The sequence below is a fragment of the Pungitius pungitius genome, chromosome 13 (assembly GCF_949316345.1).
Source record: "Pungitius pungitius chromosome 13, fPunPun2.1, whole genome shotgun sequence".
NCBI classification, from domain to species: domain Eukaryota; kingdom Metazoa; phylum Chordata; class Actinopteri; order Perciformes; family Gasterosteidae; genus Pungitius; species Pungitius pungitius.
The window spans coordinates 5,589,080-5,609,755 of NC_084912.1; the positions used below are offsets into that span (position 1 = coordinate 5,589,080).

At 46.4% G+C, this 20,676-nt stretch overlaps 1 protein-coding gene across 10 annotated transcripts in view; it reads right to left on the bottom strand.

The window, feature by feature from the left end:
* LOC119213870 (ankyrin-3) overlaps nucleotides 1-20,676 on the bottom strand; it is a 46,023-nt gene that overhangs the window by 17,017 nt on the left and 8,330 nt on the right. For 2 of the 10 annotated variants that reach the window (XM_062566444.1, XM_062566450.1), the window contains exons 12-31: nucleotides 19,392-19,589; nucleotides 19,114-19,212; nucleotides 18,187-18,285; nucleotides 17,962-18,060; nucleotides 17,705-17,800; nucleotides 16,403-16,475; nucleotides 12,638-12,761; nucleotides 9,548-9,650; nucleotides 8,296-8,405; nucleotides 7,423-7,455; nucleotides 6,297-6,521; nucleotides 6,049-6,203; nucleotides 5,705-5,916; nucleotides 5,323-5,530; nucleotides 4,668-4,764; nucleotides 3,860-4,088; nucleotides 3,623-3,748; nucleotides 3,175-3,297; nucleotides 2,611-2,637; nucleotides 1,079-1,160 (exon numbers count right to left, since the gene is read on the bottom strand). In XM_062566444.1, coding sequence (XP_062422428.1) covers nucleotides 1,079-1,160; nucleotides 2,611-2,637; nucleotides 3,175-3,297; nucleotides 3,623-3,748; nucleotides 3,860-4,088; nucleotides 4,668-4,764; nucleotides 5,323-5,530; nucleotides 5,705-5,916; nucleotides 6,049-6,203; nucleotides 6,297-6,521; nucleotides 7,423-7,455; nucleotides 8,296-8,405; nucleotides 9,548-9,650; nucleotides 12,638-12,761; nucleotides 16,403-16,475; nucleotides 17,705-17,800; nucleotides 17,962-18,060; nucleotides 18,187-18,285; nucleotides 19,114-19,212; nucleotides 19,392-19,589 — 2,518 coding nt within the window. Of the gene's footprint in view, nucleotides 1-1,078; nucleotides 1,161-2,610; nucleotides 2,638-3,174; nucleotides 3,303-3,622; nucleotides 3,749-3,859; nucleotides 4,089-4,667; nucleotides 4,765-5,322; nucleotides 5,531-5,704; nucleotides 5,917-6,048; nucleotides 6,204-6,296; nucleotides 6,522-7,422; nucleotides 7,456-8,295; nucleotides 8,406-8,921; nucleotides 8,973-9,547; nucleotides 9,651-11,699; nucleotides 11,712-12,637; nucleotides 12,762-16,402; nucleotides 16,476-17,704; nucleotides 17,801-17,961; nucleotides 18,061-18,186; nucleotides 18,286-19,113; nucleotides 19,213-19,391; nucleotides 19,590-20,676 lie in introns of those variants that run through there. The other 8 variants (XM_062566449.1, XM_062566447.1, XM_062566445.1 and 5 more) reach the window with 7 other exon arrangements.

The following is a 20,676-nucleotide window of genomic DNA, read 5'->3' on the forward strand; positions in this document are numbered from 1 at the left end:
CCCAGTTAAAAACCAAGGATGATATGGCAAATGATGGTCTAAAATAAGCGAGTAGTCACAAGACACAATAAAGAACAGAGCAGGTATTGGAACAAAATGCTTGACACGTGGTAGACTTGGCAAAAAAATGACATGATAACCAAAAATCACAATTCCATTGACTTCTGATGTGCATTTATCTATTTGCCTCCTTGCAACAGTGCCTTTTACGGTACATGTTTGATCGACATGTGTTCATTTGGTTCATTTTAAATGCCAGAGATGACCCCACAAGTGTATATTATTAGTAAAAAAAACACTTCACTTGCTTGGTCATGAATGAAATACGAGGTTGCACTTTACAAAAAAGGTAAACAGTAAATCACCGATTCACGCCTGTCCAGCATGATCTGCAATTTGGGACATTTGAATTACCTCTACCTATGAAATATAAATTCAATCAGATTCTTTGTAACAACATATTTCTTTAAGTAATACCTTGGATGGACAGGACTTGAATACAAACAAAACACAGACTTGAAAAACATCTGTGTTATTGAATGAAATACAAAAACTACCCCAGAAATTACTTGCTCGAGCAAGGTCTAAATGAAGGGAGCTCAAGTTGATGTAAAGTGCAACCTGTTACCACATTAATATACACAGCCGCACACAATCATAAAGCCAATAAGAGTGAAATGGCCCGTAAAAATATGAGAACAATTCAAAAGAATATTTTTATTCAACATGAATCAAAACATGTTTTGCTGAAATGATAAATGAAAAGACAGACATTGATTCCCAGTGTTTCCACAAATGTAAAATGAAAAAACAATTGAAACAGGAAGACTTTTGGTCAACACGGAGTGGGTAAGCGAAGCGTGACACACAGTAAAACATGCAAATGTTGGATGAACGACAGATAGAGTGTGTTTCAGGTGGATAAAATAAATGATCGATGAACAGGTAGACCTCATTCTATGCTACGGCTATATGAAAGATAATGTGGAGAGGGACCTTCAGACACTAAAACTAATCAATTCACACTAACATCTGAATTCAATAAAAAATGTAATGCAAGTAAAAACGGGAAACTCACTCGCTGCTGGGTCGGTCAAATAGCTGTAGCGCTTACGCAAAGCTAAGGAGGCAAAGGTATGACGTCGTTCTGGCTTTTCAGTCTGAAACAAACAAAAAAGAACAAAAGATGCTTTAACATAAAAAATATGGTGAAATGTGATTCTGATCTATCAGAATTAGGTATAGATGTTAATGTTAATTTGTTAGTTTAGGTACCTCAATGAACGAAAACTGGCCATGTTTTTAGTGAATCAGCACATGCTGTTAGTACTGGCACAAGGAGACACTGCAGGTGTGCTGTAGTGCCTCCACTGGAGAGAAATGCATCTCTTCACTCACTGCATTGCTCAATGTCATAGCTTGAAACCAAATGTGCTTTGTCTGTATGGTCTACTTCGGTACGTGGTCAGCAATAGTTGTGCTGTGTAAAATTAATGTTCAATATTAGGAGGGTGAAACTAATTTAGCCGGCCCTCCAAAAAAAGAAGTTTATACTGGACAATTCTGTATTTTACAGCATCATTCAATGCCAGTGCAGTAAAAAGCGTAGCCTTCCTGAAATAAGGTAAAAAGTGAGGTGGTGGAGGTTGGAGCGAAGAATGCGTCTCTCTTTCATTCGCACCGTCTCACAATCATGTTTTTTTAAATTTTTCTATTGAATTCTTCCTGGGGACAGATTTGTTTTTTATGATCAGGACTAATATTGGTGAAAATTTTAAACTCCGCGAAAATTGAAAAAAATATTAATATCTAACTTCATGGCAGTTTTACAGTATATCCCTATATTGAGAGCAAGTAGTAGCTCTGTCATTTAATATACATAATATATATTTTTCTGTTACTGTATAATCTAGTTTGAACAACTTTCTGAAAATGTCAAAAACCAGCATTCTGTTTGGCGGCTGGGTCATTACATTTATATAAAAGAAATAAAACATACGTGGTCACTATAATGTAAGTATTCAAGTAAAAAACGGCTACTACTTATCTCCCATTATTTAAAGTCTCCAATAAATGTTTTAGTGTTAGTTTGTCTGTTGCAAACAGGCCAAAGACGAGGGTGAAGAAGGAAAACCTCCAAAAATAACAAAACAATGACTAACTAGACGAACGATAAGATTGTTGATGTTTCATCTGAAGCCGACAAAAAGGTATCATAGTCCTGCGCGAAACCTCCTGTGAGTTAATAGTACGGATGGGGACATGGTGATTTCCTGTTGGACATGTATGGAGAGGAAGATAGAGATGGAAAACAAACTGAGGTGTGGCACAGCAATCGGCTCCACTGCACTTTGGGATGAAGACAACAATAAATTAACCCTTGCTGATTAAAACAGCTGCCATGTCCACTCATGCATTACTTCTGAAATCACGTAGCTGTGTAAAAAAAAACAAAAGAACATGCACTCCGAAGCATCTTTCACACCGAGGTACTGTACAGAGACAAAATATCCGGGGCACGCATATTTACTACAGCATCTGCAGTAAAAGCCAACAGAAAGGACGACAAAGAAGAAGCAGTTCCATGTGATGATGAAGAATCTGTTTTACCTCATCATCAGGATCAGACTCCATATCCTGTGGTATTCCAAGATGCATTGCAGGAGAGGGGAGAGATGACACAATGGAGAGCAGGGACGTTATAATGAGCGGGGAGGTGGAAATAAAAATTCAGGGGATGAAAGTGGAGCAGCAAAAACAACAAAAGGCATCAGAAAAAACCTACGGGATTAATACCAAATGAACAGCAACATAAAAAAAAGCAAAAGCAAAAAAAAGTTCAGTTTCTTGTGATCAGACGGTACCACAACAAACAAACAGATGAGAAGAGTCGTCTCTCTGCATAATTGTTATGTGCCCACAATGAGCCAGGCAATAGAACAAAGCACGGTGTGCATGTGCGGCTGCATGTGTACGTTGTGGGGTCTCATGACTGGCACAGGATTCAACACTCATAAAAGACACAAGCAGCAGGCAGTCGTTTCTAAGACCAAATGAACTCCAGTGGCTCCTCTTGATGTCCGGACAACATCGCTTTCTGTATTTCAATTTTAATTTACATGTTGATGAGATGATATGATAGAATAATGAGCTATTCAAACATGGGGACCCTACCTTCTTGTGGGTTGGCAGTGTGATATTCAAATTGCATATGGCAGCCTGTGGATGGCCTTTGCTAGATTTGGGCTCTTTCAGGAAGGAGAGGCGACCACATAGCTCCTGGCCCATATCTCTGACCTGGAGAGGACATCAACAGGACATGCAAAGTGAAAAATGTGTTTCAAAAATAGCTTTTCTTTCTTTCTCTAGTAGCAGAATGAACATTCCTTCATTTGGAAATGATATATAGATTCAAGAAAGTAAAAGCAAAATGCATTTAATATCTTCGCCATCCATGTTGGCTGGGTCATAAATTGAGTTAGTTTGCAGCTTTAAACATTTTTACTGCATTGACTGATTACTAGACAATCTAATATGTCTGACATAAGGTAATCAGCCAATAATTGAGAATAAAATCTAGGAGAAAATGAGCCCGAAAGAGGAGGTTTCTTTTTTTTTTTACCTTGACATTGAAAGGAAGCCGGTTTTCCTTGAAGGAGAAGAAGTTAAACACCAGCTGTTGGCCACTTTTGGTGAGAGGGGACAGGTTGCCATAGCAATCGACGTGGATGGGCTTTCCCTCAAGCACCTACAGAAGTTTACAGACCGCCGTGAGTTTGATCAAATCGATTGTAACTGCACTTCAAAAAGATGCAAAGACAATTTGTTCTCTGTCCGCACAAGCAAGTCCAAACCCCACCTCGATGTCTTTGCTGCGGGCCACCTCCTCAAAGTTCTCCTGCTGCTCGAGGGTCTTGTCCACTTTGTCGTCCGTCATGCAGAAGCAGCGCAGCCGCGCCTCAATCGGGTCGTTCATCTTGGCGAAAACCACAAACTTGGCCAGGTACGGCACGCAGATCAGCTCCCGGTATAACTGAGACGCTAGACTCACCGTCTCAGGAATCTGGTGACAGTCTGCGAGCCAGAACCTGTGGAGGAGAGATCCAGTTAGGATGAGAGTCCGTGATGGTTGTGTACCATGGCCAAGAAGATCACTTTCTGGGGGGATATTAGGTTCGCAAACCCTCAAAAAATATGGTCAACATGACTTTAGGTAAACGCATAATCAAGCTTACTGATAAAACAGTTATGCATGCACCTCAAAATGAAGTCACTCAATGAATTGGTTAAATGTATATGTTAAAGTCAGTCAATAACATGTAATGTCAGATAAGTGGGGAACTTGCTCTACTTATGGGTGTACTAAAAGACAAGATTGAGAAAAAAAATGAGAGAATTTAAGGAGAATTAAAACAGCCTCAATAATGTGGCCATTTCATTTGCTATCAGTGTATCTTGAAAAGTGAGATCAATATCTAAATTATGGCAGAGTGACTTGATTTTGAATGTCTAATCCTGGCATCTCTAGGTCACAGGACCAACATTTAATTTCTACTAAACTAAGAGAAGCAAGACTTTCCTTTCCCCGAGGACAATACAGTGAAACAAACATCAAACCCATGGCACCCTGTGATAATATAGCAGTGCGTGTTCAGTTTGAGTCTCACCTGGCCGACACATTTGTGGTGAAGGAGACGCAATCGGTTACAAAGGACAGCGGTGTGGTTCCTGTGATGTCCTCCCACTGGGCCGGGGACGTCCCTCCTGTAATGCAACAAGGACCAATAGAGTTTCCAATATTAGCTTCTTGATCTTCTATTTTTTCATTTATCGATAGTTGGCAACAATCTGATGTTTATCGATGTCTTTTCAATAATGTACAGTGTACACACATATATTATGATTGCACATTTTATTCAAGCAGATGTAGAAAAAAAGAATAACTAAGAAAATAACTACATATAAATATGAAGTGGTCTATTATCTACGGTCCATTTATCAATTGATGAAAATAAAGTCAAGCCTATGGGGCTTACATGTGCAAACCATTTGGGCAAATATGATAAAATTATTCCAATTCATAGTTGACAGACGCTGTTATCTTTAGCTTGAGCTTTCGTACCCCTCAATCCTTTCATCTCCTCGGCCCTTCATCTTCCCTCTATCGACCGATGGCTTTTGACATCAAAGTGGGCCTAATGTGCCCACATCGGGCCGACTTTGACGTGTGCACCGCGCCATCGCGTCTCCGAGTCACTATGCAAACTAAATGATGTCACCCGTCACATATATTGGCATCAAAGGATACGATGGTCTCCTTGCCTGTAATGCTGCAGAGCAGACGCAGGCAGGGCGCCGCGTCGCCCCGGTGGCCGCTGGGATGGCCTTCTGCCGATCGAGGCGGGACGGGGATGGTCATAGTGATCGGCTTGTGGAACTTCCTCCTCCTCGGCTCGACGGTGACGATGGGGCTGAAGGTGGCCCGGTTCCCGAGCACCGCCCTCGCCATGTCGTCTGGCACGGGCTGCGCCTGAACAGAAACACGGAGGAAAGGTGGGGTTTTTCGGTCGTGCGCAATCAAACATTCCCCACCAAATGGGTCAGGTGTATGAATAAATAAGGTCAGTGGACAGTTGAGCTGCGAAGAAAAGGCTGAGTCAGGAAAAATGAGACAGGATGCAGATTTCACAGAGTCCTGCAGTACCTGCAGGCCAACGCGGATCTTCTTGGTGAGCGCCCCCTGCGGGAACGAGGCCTGGACCATTGGCACGGTGCTGCTGGACAGCATGCCTCCGTCGGGACCCATGTGGTTCGACTCCTGCTTGATCCGTGACACCACGGCAAAATACTGAGGGAAATCGCTGGTGACGATGCGGCAAATGCGCTTCTTCTCCAACTCGGCAGGACTGTCCAGCTCTGTGAGAGAAAATGCAACTCTCGTAAATGGTTACCGGCTGACAGAACCCTGGCTTGTGTAGCGTGTGTTTTTGTACAAACCATCGTGGACAGATGTTAACGTTTCACATATAACAATAACCTTTCCTCTACCTTCATCCATTCCCGTGAGCAGATCAAAGAGGTCTTCCGGCCTGGCGTCAGACTGGTGCTCCTTCCACGTGTCGCCGTTTTCACTCCTCAGCACAATGAGCTCCCTCTCTTTCCCCCGCATGGACCCGAAATGAGGGATCTCCACAATCACCGGGCTGGAAGAGAAGATCCATCACAATAAAAGTGATAAGAGGAAATATCTCAAATTTCATCAGAAGGAAAAAGGGAAAATCCCCCCAGCGACCCACCCGAGGAACTGAGCCCCGGCAGGTCCGACCTCCACCAGCCGGCTGACCAGCCCCTCTCCCTCCACCATGGGCGGCGGGTAGGCCAGCTTGTGCCTTTTGGCCAGGCGGCAGGTGATGCGGGTGGGCGCCGTGCACTTCCTGGGGGGGATGATGATGCGCATGCCGTTGTGGCGGCTGCCCCTCATGGAGCCACCGCGGGCGTCCACCATGAAGCTGACCAGGAACCTGCAAAGGCGTGAAAAGGGAACGGCGTTAGGAGGAACGAAAAGGACACGGGGCAGACAGAAAGACAGAAGGATGCTTTAGCACGGACACAAGTGAGGAGGACGGTTACCATGCTGTGATCACCGGACGCCCCAAACAAAGTAACAGAGGAAGGGCAAGAGGTAGAACGATAGGAAGAAGGCGGGAAAAAAGAAGAAGATGCTTTTGGTTGTGAAAGTTGGCAGTTCTCACCTTCACTTGGGCCCCAATTAGGAACGCTAAACACAGTTTGAAACTAAACCGGGCGCTGATGAAATTTAGTTTCCACTCCCGAGGCCCGAAGGTGAGACTGTTGCCACGTTTCAGTTCCTTCTAAAAGCAGCATTCGGTGATCAAATATTAAAACACCTGCTTTGTTTTACCAAGATACGGTCAATGCGATCAATATGTGATGCGTCCTCAAATAAACATCCCATATAATCGAGCAAAGGGTTAAGATGGAGTAGGATGGATTTGGAATGAGCAGCCCGTAAAGCCTAAAGCCAAACCTTGCTGTACTTATTAATGCCAGTGTTATGTTATGTACTGTGTGGTTGCTTATTCTATACTGCTGGAATTAGAAGAATCCCAGTAAAGCATTGAGGAAGATATATTTTCCATGTGCGCTGTGAGATGCCGCATCAACGAAAAAAAAAAGCCTACCCAACACGTCGACTACACACACACACACACACACACACTTCTGCTATCTAGGCAGTGCAAATGAAACACCAGACCACACGGATGAGACCAGCACAGAGCGGAGGAGAGGAGGCCGAGGGGGGGAAGCGAGAGAGTCGAGGTGAGAGGAGGACAGAGGTGGAGGAGCGACAGCGACGTCACTGCGGCATCATGTGTGAAAAGCAGCGGACTCAGTCGTCACCTGGAGTCATACTGGGGGAGCGGGGAGGAGAGGCTGCAAAATAAACACAATGGAGGCAATGCAGGAGGCAAACCCCCCCCCCAGAATTTAGTTTTAGTATCAGGGTTTCATAATCACTGCTGGGATCTGTGGTTACTGTTAAGGATGAAGAAAAGATTTAGAAGTGCAGAGGTGGAAAATCGGGGGGGGGGGGGGAAGAGGGGAAACAACAAGACACACTGAGGACAAAATAACAATGAACAAAAAAAAACAATCAATACGCAGAGACAACAACAACAAAAAAATACGATACTAGAACTAAACTGCATAGATCCCAGTATTTCATTTCAAATTCAAACCATGCACCAAAGTCCTGTACAAAGACGGCATCGTTCATTGAGAGGCGGCATTTTACGACGTCATATATTCAAAGTACGCCAGCGACAGCCGAATGATATCCAAGTGAAACACACAGGCCGCTGAGGTGCTATGACCTCACACACACACACGCACACACACACACACACACACACACACACACACACACACGGAGAGTCTGCTCTCTGCGGTGACAGAGATAGAGAGGGGGGGGGGAGGGGGCTGCATCTGGACCGTGTCTCTAGACTCGTGGAATGCCACGAGAGCGTCGAGGAGGACACACTGTGTCTTTTTGTTGCTGTAACGCAACGCGCACAATGGCGGCGCCTCGCAGAAAGCCCGCAGGATTCATAGATAAATTCATAGTATAATTTACGCCACAGTTTATGCGAACGCGCAGGCGGCGTACGCGTCAGACATTGAAGGTCGCCAGTGTTGGTGTGTGGGTGTGTGTGGGTGTGTGTGGGTGCGTGTTGTGGTCAAACAGATCGGACGAGACAGTGCAGCTGGTCTTACCCGGAGTGAATGGGACTGGACACAGTGTTGGGACTGTGGTCCACGGTGTCCGGAGTCCAGCTGTAACGCCGCATGTACTCCGAGCCGTTTTCTCTGCTCACGGCCAGGTGCTGCAGAGGCGAGCATCCAGGGACGGGGGGAGGGGGGTTGGGGGGGGGGGGAAGAGGCGAGAGGAGGATTAAGAATAAAAATTTAAAAAAGTTAACAGAAATTACAAACAACTGAAAATGGAAGGAGGATGGATGCCAACTGAGAAGACGAAAAAGAGCATTCCACCACGTAAAGCTGATCATTCACGGCTTCTTAACTCAAATGACGGCAAACTTTGCCCCTGTTGTCTGATGCCTCACCCCGACGCCGCCCAAAAAAAAGACACAATGAATGACGGAGCGAATGCGGGGTAACCATGAGCGCCTCGGAAAAAAAAAAAAAACAGAAACCGGAAACCAGCTTGTAATAAATGATGATCGAATCATGAGAACTCACGTACACTGAAAGTCACATGGTCGAAGATCAAAATAGTAAGGAGCGGCATGAGAACGACGCGGCTCCGAAACAAACAAACGAGCGATGGAAGCTGAACCACAGTGAGTGATGAGTCGGAACGTCCGGGGGAATCTTTATACCTTATTGAGTGGGTCGACCAAGTAGGAAATGTCTTTACAGACACTCTGAAGCTTCGGAGGAGAAGAGAGACAGTTCAGAGGTCACACTGAGGTCCAGACAAATGAGCCAAATGGAGCTTCTTTTTTTCTTCTTTTTTTTTCACCAAAAGATTCACTTTCCGTCAAACACGAAAAACGATCCCACCTCTGTGAAGATTAGACGATTCTACAGAATTTGCTTGTTTTGTTAAATAAGAGAGTTGAGCTAGGTGCATATTTTGGCCATGTATAGTTTGAGGTCTTGGCTAATGATGTCATAGTAGTTGCCGTTTATATCCCTTACAGTGTTTATGAGAGGAGGTTAGTTTCTGTTTTTGCTCCTGACCAGCAGAGCGAACGTCGGACGGGCTGGACGGAGGAAGCGAAGGGGGGGGGGCCTCCCCGAAGCCCTTAGGCTTGAATAAACTCAAGGTGCTGGACCCTCTCCTTCCGCACTTTGGCTAAAAGACAGCAACCCGTCAACGCTGCTTCTGTTATAATTCCACCCGGCGCTGTGTCCCCCCCCCCCCCCCTCCGCTCAACAGGCGACGGACAGAAAGAAGACAGGAGAAAATGTCAAGAACAGAAAGAGAAGGAATTGACCTTACCGTGTCCTTTGTGGGCGCCAGGATCTCCTCGATCATCATGCTGTCCCGCGCATAGGAGCTCCGGTTGAGCGTGTTGGACCTATCCGAACTGAAGGAGCGCAGGCTACACGTTACCACGCAACCCGGCGCGAGGGGACGGGCAGGGGGACGCGACACAAAACACAAAGCAAGGAATCCGTTACTACATGCAACCTCCAGGGAACACAGGGGTTTCTTCTACTTGCTGGACGGAGACGGAGTCCAAGGGTTCAAAGTGGGAGAATAGAGAGGGAGGGAGAGGTGGGAAGCTGCAGCAGGTCACTCAGAGATGGAAATGCGAGCGGCGGGCGCCGGTGTGTTTGCATTGACGGCGATAGAGAGCGAGAGCAGGAGGCGCGGAGTTGTGGTCGGCGTGCATCAAGTCCGTCAGGGGCGTGCGCGATGACGCCCGACAGATTAGGGGACAGTATGTGTGTGTGTGTGTGTGTGTGTGTGTGTGTGTGTGTGTGTGTGTGTGTGTGTGTGTGTGTGTGTGTGTGTGTGTGTGTGTGTGTGTGTGTGTGTGCGCGCGCGTGTGTGTGCGGCGCACCCGCAAGGACGGTTAAAGAGACGCAGGGATCAGACTGCCCTTCTAAGATTAGCAGCTGACCTGGACCCGTTTCTGAGCAGCGCACACACAGAAGGGAAGCTGTGTTTTCTAGTCGTCTTGCTGCAGTCTGCTTTGTGGCCGTGTGTGTGTGTGTGTGCAGTGACGTGTGCCCATATTTCTGCAGCCTCTCTGGCTCAATGCGGTGCTGTAGATTCCGTTCAGTTTTCTCTCTCTAATCCCGTGCTTTTCTCCGAGCCGACGTCACGACTCAGACATTTACATTCTACATTTCACAGTGGAGGGGGGGTTGGTGGGGGGGTGGGTCTTCTTTGCAAAGATCCCACTGACTCTGAGCCTTATTCTGTGTGCTGTACGTGTGGGAGGATGTACCCTGCCCGTGAGGAAGGGGGGAGAACGGGTGAGCGAGGGGGGAGGGGGGGGATGCGGAGCTCATCGTGTTGAGTGGGCAAACTATTCAGCACAGAGACAGGCCCTTCATTCAACAGAGGCTGCGCAATCCGCCATCAAAGTTACCAAGCAACTCTGTGCGGCCTGAACGGACACGCTGGCATGGCGGCACTAAACCCCCCCCCCCCCCCCCCTACACCCTCCTCCTGGCCCTCAGCCCCACTCGTTCTCATTCTGTTCATCCTCCTCTCCTCCCTAAACGCTTGAACTTCACTCTAATTATCGCGGCTGTCCTCTTTATTCTCATTTACTTCGGGACACGTGGTGGCGCCGCCTGGCCTCCGTCTCTTCCTCCTCATCTACCTCCTCCGTTGTTACTCTGCCGCACTGGTTTAGCCAACTGAGCGGAAGGACTCCTAATGTTGATCAATCGGTCCCGACTCGCCGTAAACCACACGTCCCTTTTATCCCGACTACAGGATTTATCTGCCAGGCGTCTCCATGGACGCACCGATGGGCCGGTGTCTTTTTGGAAGGCGGCGGTGTGGTTGGTGCGTACATGTGAGCGGCTCTAAACCGAGGCTCTTGACTTTCCATCTCTGCAAACCAAGATTTAACATCCACGTTGTCAATCCTGAACCAATTTCCAATTGCTCCCCTTTAAATAGAGGAGATGAAATGGGTGGATATTTGAGAATAGCGATGTGTTTGATCCCTGGAAGTTACACCCAGTGGCCGTTCTGCACAATTCTAAAGAGCCAGAACAAGCCATCTTAAAGAAGTTAAATTCAATTATTCAACACAACTCAAACTGAAATAAGTCTGCAAAAAAATAAAAATAAACATGTGGCTTTATTCTCTCATTTCCAGAAAGCATCAAACACAAATGCTTTTAAAAAGGACGCATAGAAAACACGGTGAAGGGTGTTCGGCTAAAATGGAGCGACAGTAAACACAGCGGCGGCGAGCAAGGGGGACAAATGTGGACGGACGACTCGTGGTTTGGGTCACAACAGGGTCTAACAACAATTCATGGGGGTTCGGGGAAGGGGAGGTGGACATATTTCACAGCTAATGGGGGTGAGGGTGAGGTGGAGGTGGGAGGGGTGGGGGGGGGGGCACATCATTCACAGCTAATGATGCTTACTACTTCTACAACTACTGCTCTGTTCTTACCTGAGTCTAGGGCTAGAATGACGGTGCAGGAAAACAAGGAAAAGACCAAAATAGAAGAGTGAAAAGCAAAGCATTTTGAAGACACTCAAGCGTGATGCGGCCTCCGTTGTGTGTTGTTCCGTTTCTCCGGATGCTTTTTTGCATGGTGGTCAGTCAGAGGGAAAACCGTGCAATGTCAATGTCATGAGCGGAGAAGCAAGGAACAGGAAAGAATCCACTCGGCATCATACATTTGTTGATCAATACATTGCAACATTTTAAAATGTAGTTCACTACTTCTTCATAAGCCATCACACAAAAGCAGTAAATAACATACTTTCTCTGTAGTTCCCTTAAATAACAGTCCAAAACTAATAACTGTAACTTCAATTACTCAAATGTGGTCACAACCCTCTTTTAACTGCCCTAATTGAGTTATTTTGAGTTCAAACATGCCTGTTTATGGAACACCTCCACTTCCATTTAATTCCCCGTTTGCCGTGTTTTGCTAGTAAACCCGCTGACTCGAGCAGCTTCCCGTCCCAAGTTGTTTTTATCAATCCGGGCCGTCCCTGTACATCCGCCCGCCCGTCATGTTGTTTTCACTGGATGCCCGACAGCGTTCCACCCCAAACTTTGTTATGCCGCTGCAGAATCCGGAGTGGAGCAGCCGATCCCTGAGAGGATCGAAGGCCTCATGGTTCACACCTCTTGTAACTATACGCTAACGGGGGGGGGCGCTTGGAAGGCACATTAAACCCGCTGCATCATTTTGTCAGGTCGAATCATCGGGTGGCAACTCTCCAGCTGCCTTCTCCAGCGATTTCCATTATTCTGTTTTAGTGTGTGTGTGAGTCGGAGGGCCTCAACAATGCCACAATATTCCACGAACGGAAGTTCAACCAATTAGGATATCAGCACTGCACCAGATGTTCACAACATAAATGACAGGCGCTTACCTGGCCGAGCGGGCTCCTATGCTGAAACCCATGTAGCCCTCCTGCGGGAGGGAGTCGTCCCCCAGCTCTTTGAGGTCCTGAGGCCGCAGGTATTTGTCCGTGTCCCCGGTCAACGCGTCCTCACCTGGTGAAGATGGTGGGTGGGGGTGGTGGGGGGGGAGGGGGTGGTGAGATCACAAAAAAACCCATACTGTTAACTTCGAAATGTCGATACGGCCAAAACAGAGGTGATGCGGCACCTCAGGAAGAAAAACAAGCCCTCGCTGTCGACCCACGTATTGGACGGTGGTGCTCAGAGGAGGCCTCGGATCATTTATCTATGGCACTGTTTAACCCAAGATAGCCCACTGACACTGTGCCTATTCATTTGAATGACACACAATAACATCAACAACAACAACAACAACCCAGGGACCCAGCAGCCCCGATACCTGATATCCGTTTTAGAGGTTAACTCAGTAATGTTGTTTGGATAAAAAGAAATCAAATAACAAAAAATACAATCAAGCCTCTTTGCCTGATACCTGGAGCTCTGCTGCAAAAAAAACCGAACGCAGCTCCTCTCACAACAACACTCACAAGAAGACGGCGACCTAAAGAGGGCACGGGCGCAATAAACGCGAGGACGCGCGCAGCTCGCAGAAAGCCGCAGCGCAGCGCACCTCGATCGGCGGAGCGGTGCACGATGACGCGCCGGTCGATGAAGCCGGCGGAGCGGCGGCTGTGCTTCCCCTTCTCCCGCATGTCCCGTCCGGCTCTGTCCTGCCCGCGAACGCTGTGCTCCGTTCACCGCAGCCCCTCCCACCCCCGGTGCCTGCGATACTGCCGCACTCCGATCAGACGCCGTCAAGTTGTGACGAAAAACAGTTGCGGGCGTTTCCGGTTTTGGATTTCAGAATAAAGTTGTGTAGGTTTTTTTTTTTGTGATTTTTTTTAGGTTTGTCAAATCGAAATCTGTATGTTCAATGCATTCCAGAGGTATTTTCTTAAGAAGTGCAAAGAGTTCTCGAGTTTCTCTCCGTGCACACTTTATCATTTTCATTATCCTAAACTATTTTGAATAGAAAAACAGCAACACGTTTACACCTTTGGACAAAACTGTCATTAATGGTGAAAGCGCGTTATCTGCAAAAGTGGTGTTGGTGTTTCCCCAGTGCCCTAAAGTTTTCAAATGTTTTAATCTTAGATATCAACTCAAGCAGAAAGCAAATTGACATAGTATTCCGGACTTGGCATTTAAGATATACGGTTGCATAATGTTAAAATTATTAAAATGTGTTATATTTTATTGTGATGGTTAAATTGATCACTAAGCTTCCTGGCCCTTTCTAGCTTTTTCTGTCTGACTTGACATAACTGAGAAACAATTGTCTCCCCGCTGATGTAATGTATCACCGTCCCATTCAAGCAGAGTTACCACGCGCGCGCGCACGCACACACACACACACACACTTCCTATTGTTGGCCTGTGTTACAATGTCACCGCATCAGATCTCACCCTCAGCAGTAATAAAAAACAGAAATCCAAAACAAGTATAAAAGCTAAATAAATTGCCATTCGTCTTTATCATCCAATAACGCCTCAATTCACATCGGTTCTCATTTATTTGATATACATTCTAAAACACCAAAGACCATTGAAACTCTAACAACTTACCTTCGTGCAGCGCAGCCATATTGATCAGCTCTCTTCTGATGTCTCCAAAAGTATTTCTATTTTTCTAAAGCTCCGACAAATGTCCGCGGCATGAAACGTAAATCCAGGGTGGGTGAGGACTATCAACTGGTCCTTTCCTCGAGAATTTCGCCCTCTCTTCAACCCACGCACTTAATCACACCGACATGCGCCTTTTTCCCCCCACTGTTGCGCACAACACAACTTCTGGGGGAAAAAAAGTTGCACGTCGCTGGGGGCAGAAAGAGCGCAAGTCAAAACCAACTGGTTAATTCCTCTAGCAGCTCATCCACTGGGGATTTAAAAGAGAGAAAGTCCTCGGTGCGCCCTTTGGCTCACCAGCACCCACACACACGCACACGCACAAAAACACCCGGCTGAAGGGAGCCAACCCACGCAGCGGGGAGCGGAGTCAGCTGACGCGTCCTTTGAGCAAAAGCTTAGGAAACCTCCGAAGAGGAGAGGAGGACTCTCACTGCACATTCCTCTGGTTGCATGAGCAGCTGGGAGTGGAGCTGAAGTGATGACGAAATAACCACCATCGTTTTGAAATTGTGCGTATTTTTGGATTCCCAAGCAACGTTTGACTTCCTTCTTGCACACGGTGACTAAAACTTGCACAAGAACAGCTCCGTTTTAGAACATTTATGCAGGAGGCGGTTAAATACTTTCCAACTGTGGATTTACCCTCTTATGCCAGAGAGGGATGTGATACTCAACGCCATATGACAGACACAAGAGCACAACCAGGAGGAGAGTTGCTCTCCAAAGAAGCTCCAATTAGTAGGCACACGTAGCAGTCTATAGGGTGTGAGCATGTGATTGCAGAGACAGGTCGCGCGCACATACACACGCACACACACGCGCGCACACACACACACACACACAGCCAGAGACCAGGATTGTCCCTCACACCTACAGCTTAATAGGATGGAAAGGATTAAACAGAGATGTGGACAGTCTTTACTTTCTATCTCCATCACACACACACACACACACACACACACACACACACACACACACACACACAGATGAAGGCGCACAGGCCTGCGAGCAATAGGTATACTAAAACTGGTGCTCCTACATCTTGGTGAGGTCACTGCAAAGCTGATGAATTAGCTTTGTGGAGTTCGGGAGCCCGTGGCAGTGAAAAGGCATTGAACCACAGATCCACGTACGAGGACCTTCGTCACGGCGCTGCAGCCGAGACGCAACTATCCTCACCTGATGCGTGTTTATCCGTACTTGTTGTGTCTGGCTGTATCACCTGTCATAGAAGCTCCACCCCCTCCCCCCCAGTCCCCTCCACCTCCTCCCTGCCCCCAATACCGGTCCCCTTAGCAACAGCTCATCCATTTTACAGGCCTGTTGGCCTACGTGGTTCCAAAACAAAGGGCGGGCGACCAAAGTGAGCAGAACTGAAAACAATGTGACTCTGGTCCTCGGGGGCCGACCCGGTTATGTTGTTTGTCAAGGTTCACACGCACGACATTTCACAGAGCGTCTTTGATGAGGTCGATCACGCAGTGCCTGGTTGGTGACGTGCACAGAGTTAAAAATAACAAATGTGTTTGAGGTGAAAAGTTGAAGTGAAAATAACTTGAAACTCAATCCTGACAGAAACCCAGAACCAGATTTGAGGCTAAAACTGCTGTTGATGGTTGTTTCATGGTTTCATGGTACAAATTGAAACAGCTGAGAATTCATTCTTTGTGTGATGATGGGAGGCTCACAGTAAATACAAATATACTACCCACTATCTGACCTGCTTATTGGCTCCTTTTATTACACCAACAGTTAATAAACTGCATAATAACCTTCATTAACCTCTGAAATAGACTCCTCGTTGAGGTTTTCTGGCTAATTGGCCCAGACTGTGAGATGTAAAAATACACACACAGTGAAATATGCAAATGCTACCTCACATGGCACACAGTCCCAAGTGTGTACATCATGCGGTGTATTGATATTACTTTATTTGTAATCATAGAGTCACACCAGCGGTTTGCAAGTAGCGATTGATATAATTTTAGTACTAAATGTGTGAGACATGAGAGGGTGAAGCTGTCACTGGAACTTTCTTCACGTACCTTCATCGTCGGACATGTCGAGGAACTCATTCATGGTCTCTGGGACGTTGCTTTTGTGTTTTTCTGATGTGCTCTGCAAACGTTGGAAAAGAAGGTCAGCTGAACAAAATAATAAATAATTATTTCTCCAAAACATATCTTCAAAACATTAAACCTGTTCCTGAAGAAAATATCTTTTAAAAAGCACATTTTAAAAAGTGTATATTAAACCAGATACTCATCCAAGTTTCCCTTTTACATGCATTTTACAAAACATTTTGGAGACAACTGTAGTCAGTCAATGACAAGTTCAGCATTTACATTCCAACCAAAGTGTGACCTTCGCATATGTTTCCTAATATGGGCATTAATCTGAATCTCAGCCGTGGCCTCTGCCACGGTAATAATTAATAATACTGTTTGTTTGAAGGCCATTTCACTCCACATGGCTGACCAGGCTGCAGAAGTCTGTTCTACGGAGACAAAAAAAACAGCCGAGGCCTCACGGTGAATAATTGATCAATCCCACAAAGGTGTAGGGAATCGACCTTGATCTTACTTCAGTTACTTCAGCAGACAGTTATGTTTAATAGACTTTGCCGCTGATTGTGCCGGATCCTCAGTGACCTCTTTGTCCCCTCGCTGTCATCCTTCTGCCTCAGTTTCTCTCCCACCTTTCTCCCCCCCCCGCATGGCGCCCCGACACGTGTGTGGATCAGATGATCGCTGTTGGAGACCTTAGCTATTTGAGGAGAAACCTTAAGCTCCCATCTAAGCCCTTTCTCTCTCTTGCTCTCTCTCTCTCTCTCTCCATGAGGACAGCTTCACACATGTGACGCGGCGTGAGTTACCGACTTCCTTGCCGGCTGGTCCGCAGGTTTTACTCGCTGACCGCGTTCACACTTCAACGTAGGAGCATATCAAAAAGTTTGAGAAAAACTGCAAAGCCTCCTTTAACACAACACACCGAAGTTGTGCTTTTTATCCAACACTGTTTTTTTGCATTACAACTGATTTAATGTTGGTTGTTGGGACTGATAACTTTTCTAATGATAGTTTCCAGTTGATTTTAATACAGTGTAGAAATGAATAAAGAATGAAGAAGCAGGAGATCAATTAAAAGAGCTGACTACTATATTAAGCTAGAATGAGTACATTATCTTTACATTTCAAGTCTTTTTTTCTTTATTTTTTACCCTGCATGCATTGTATTAGGCTGCCCCTTGTTTTCATCCCATTCTCCAAGTCATAAACTCAGATTCGCACAAACTCTATTGGTGATGTCTAGTGGCAGAGCTTGGTACCGAGAGACGAGCGCCTCACCATGGTCGTCAGGTTTTCGTCCGTCATGGGCCTCAGGGTGTCCACAACAGAGATGTATCCAAGACGACGGGCGATGGACAGCGCGGTGTTCCCATTCTGACCAGTAAGAGAGAGCAACAGGAAGTTATTCGCACGGAGGCGCACAGGAAACACAAAAGGTCATTCAGCATTTTCATCACGCTCCGGCTCTGGTCGAGTGTGCGTGCGTGCGCGTGTGTGTGTGTGCGCGTGTGCTTTCTGTGTGTTTGTGCACTGACCACGGTGAGCTCGTTGGCCGAGGCCCCGCGCTGAAGCAGCAGGTTGACGATGTGGGTGTGGCCCTGCTGAGCCGCCTGGTGTAGAGGAGTGTACCCGTTCTGGACAGACAGACGCACAAACACACAGTCGGGGAGATGCTAAGACTGAATGAAATCTGAATTGTGAAAGAAGATCTACACAAAAAACAGTAACCTAAGACTGTGCACGTGGGTGGTTTTTTTCACCTTGGTTTTGCCATTGGCTCTGGCCTGGTTCTGCAGCAGGAAGTTTGCCACCTTTGCGTTGCCGTAGTGACAAGCCACGTGCAGCGGAGTGTAACCCATCTGGAGATGAGGAGATGAAAAGGGGAGGAAAATACAGTTGCACATCACAGCTTCTCCAAAAACTATTTATTTGTATGTTCGAAATAATTTTGTATTATTGTGCAAGTGAAGAATAATATCGTCTCTGATAGTAAACAAAACTTTGAAACTGCATCATATTTCACGCCATCGTTGAATTATGAGGACAGCGCATAATGCTAATGGATGAGATCAGTGCGTGGATAACCTATTTGCTGTGTCCCGTCAGCACAATACACACACACACACACACACCTACACACACACTATACTATATAACCTTGTGTTAGTCCAACCTTCCACTGCTGCAGGTTTGTCTCTCAGTGAATGTGAGCAGCCTGTTATGGGGCCTGTGTGTGTGTGTGTGTGTGTGTGTGAGTGAATGTAACGTCTGTGACAGAATAGAGGAGCATATACGTGCTCATGTGTATTTTTGGTGCAGCGTGTCCCGTTAAAGACATGAACACCTTCCTCTCAGGTATCAATCCTTTATTCATGTATCACCTGAGATGATTGAGGACATTTGTGTGTGTGTGTGTGTGTGGGTGTGGGGGGAGTGTGTGTGTGTGTGTGGGGGGGGGGGGTATCTGTGTGCCAGAGTATTTTTCAGATGCCATGACTATACTAAAACTATAAAGGAAAGTCCACTTCAAATAGATAAATAGACAAATACAATGAGTGATGTGTGTAATATTAAATGTCATGCGTGCAACTGTAAAAGCTGATTTGATTTCTGTTTGGGTATTTACAGCATGTGTGTGTGTGTGTCTGTGTGTGCGTGTGTGTGTGTACGAGCTGAGAAAGCTTTACCTTCGTCTGTGGGTTTACATCAGCCCCGTGGTTGAGAAGGACCTCTGCCACGTTGACCTTGTCCTCCTGCGCTGCCAGATGCAGCGGTGTGAGTCCGCTCTGGGTTTGAGGACAGAACCACGTGTGAACTCACAAATCACTGAGTCTCTCTGGGCGAACAAGACGCTGGAAGCCAGTGGTCGACGTATTGTCTCTCTCCACATTGTAAAAAATGGTGATTGAGGTGACGGCAGGAAGGGGGCAGCGTCTAGGATTACCGCCGCGTCTCCGATCTTTACCTTATTGCACATGTTGACGTTGGCGTTCTTGGTCAGCAGCAGGGACACCAGGTCCACGCTGCCCTCCTGGGCCGCCAGGTGAATGGGGCTGATGCCCTGTCGCGTCACCGCGTTGGTGTCGGCGCCGTACTCCAGCAGTGTGGTCCCGATGTCCATTTGGTTCTTTTTGGCGGCGATGTGGAGCGGCGTGTAGCCATTCTGAGGCAGGTCAAAGAGATGCAGTGGTTAGGACGCTAGATTCACCTCTTCTTCTACTTTAACGGGTTGTTTTTATCTATTATATAGATTGGCTTGTTGTACTCAATGTAGCTTAAAGCAGGGATGATCTCCATCCATGGGTTTTCCTCTATAATGTATTTAATTTCATTCCGAATAAAAAAGACGGCCTTGAAAACTCACACATTGTAGACATGGTTTTAGAAAACACACGCTTTCTAAAATCGTTTCCATTACATACAGAAATAACAGATGAGAGACTGTTTTTTTATGCACCGAAGGAACCAAATTATGAATCAAGATTCTGACATGAAGCAAAGAAGAATTCGACCAAAGAAATGGATGAAAGGTCAGTAGCTCAGTAACACAAGTTAAGGTAAACCTTACTGCGAGCACCATTGAGCGTGTAGACGCTTCTGGACAATTCCCAGTGAACAAAGGTTTGATCCCTTTCCAAAGGCCCTCAAATTAGACCGAGCGCACCGGCTTTAGCACAAAGCCGAATGAAACACAATTCACAGAGGGACAAACTGATGACTAAGAGTGTGGGAGGGAGGAGGGAGTAAAAAGAGACAGATAGAGAGAGAGAGAGAGAGAGAGTGCATGAGACAGTGACAAACAAGGAGAGCAAGGATGAATTAGCTTTTCAAGCTTTTGATTCCTCTTGCGGCAGACAGTCCGGACCAAATCAGACTCTCCCTGCCACAATTCGGTTTGGCACCTTCTGCCATTCTGCTATTACTCGTTCTAGGCTTTTGATAGATTTCCAAAGCATAGCAGGAGCCACGATGCGACCGACCATGCGTGTTTTTTCATTGATAGCGCACTAAATTTAGAGCTCTGGAACTGACTTCCCAAAAGGCTGGTTTTGAAGTTGAGAAAGACTTAATTCACCAGATGTATAACACATCTCTTTTGTGAAACATGACAAAATAAAGCAGTGTGTGTCTCAATTCTGAGATATTTCCAAACTTTGCTGAGCTCAGATAAAAAGTTGCACATATGCTCGCAGCGCCAGAGACCAGACAAGATGGAATGGGAGAAGATGGGTGGACGTCACATACAGAGC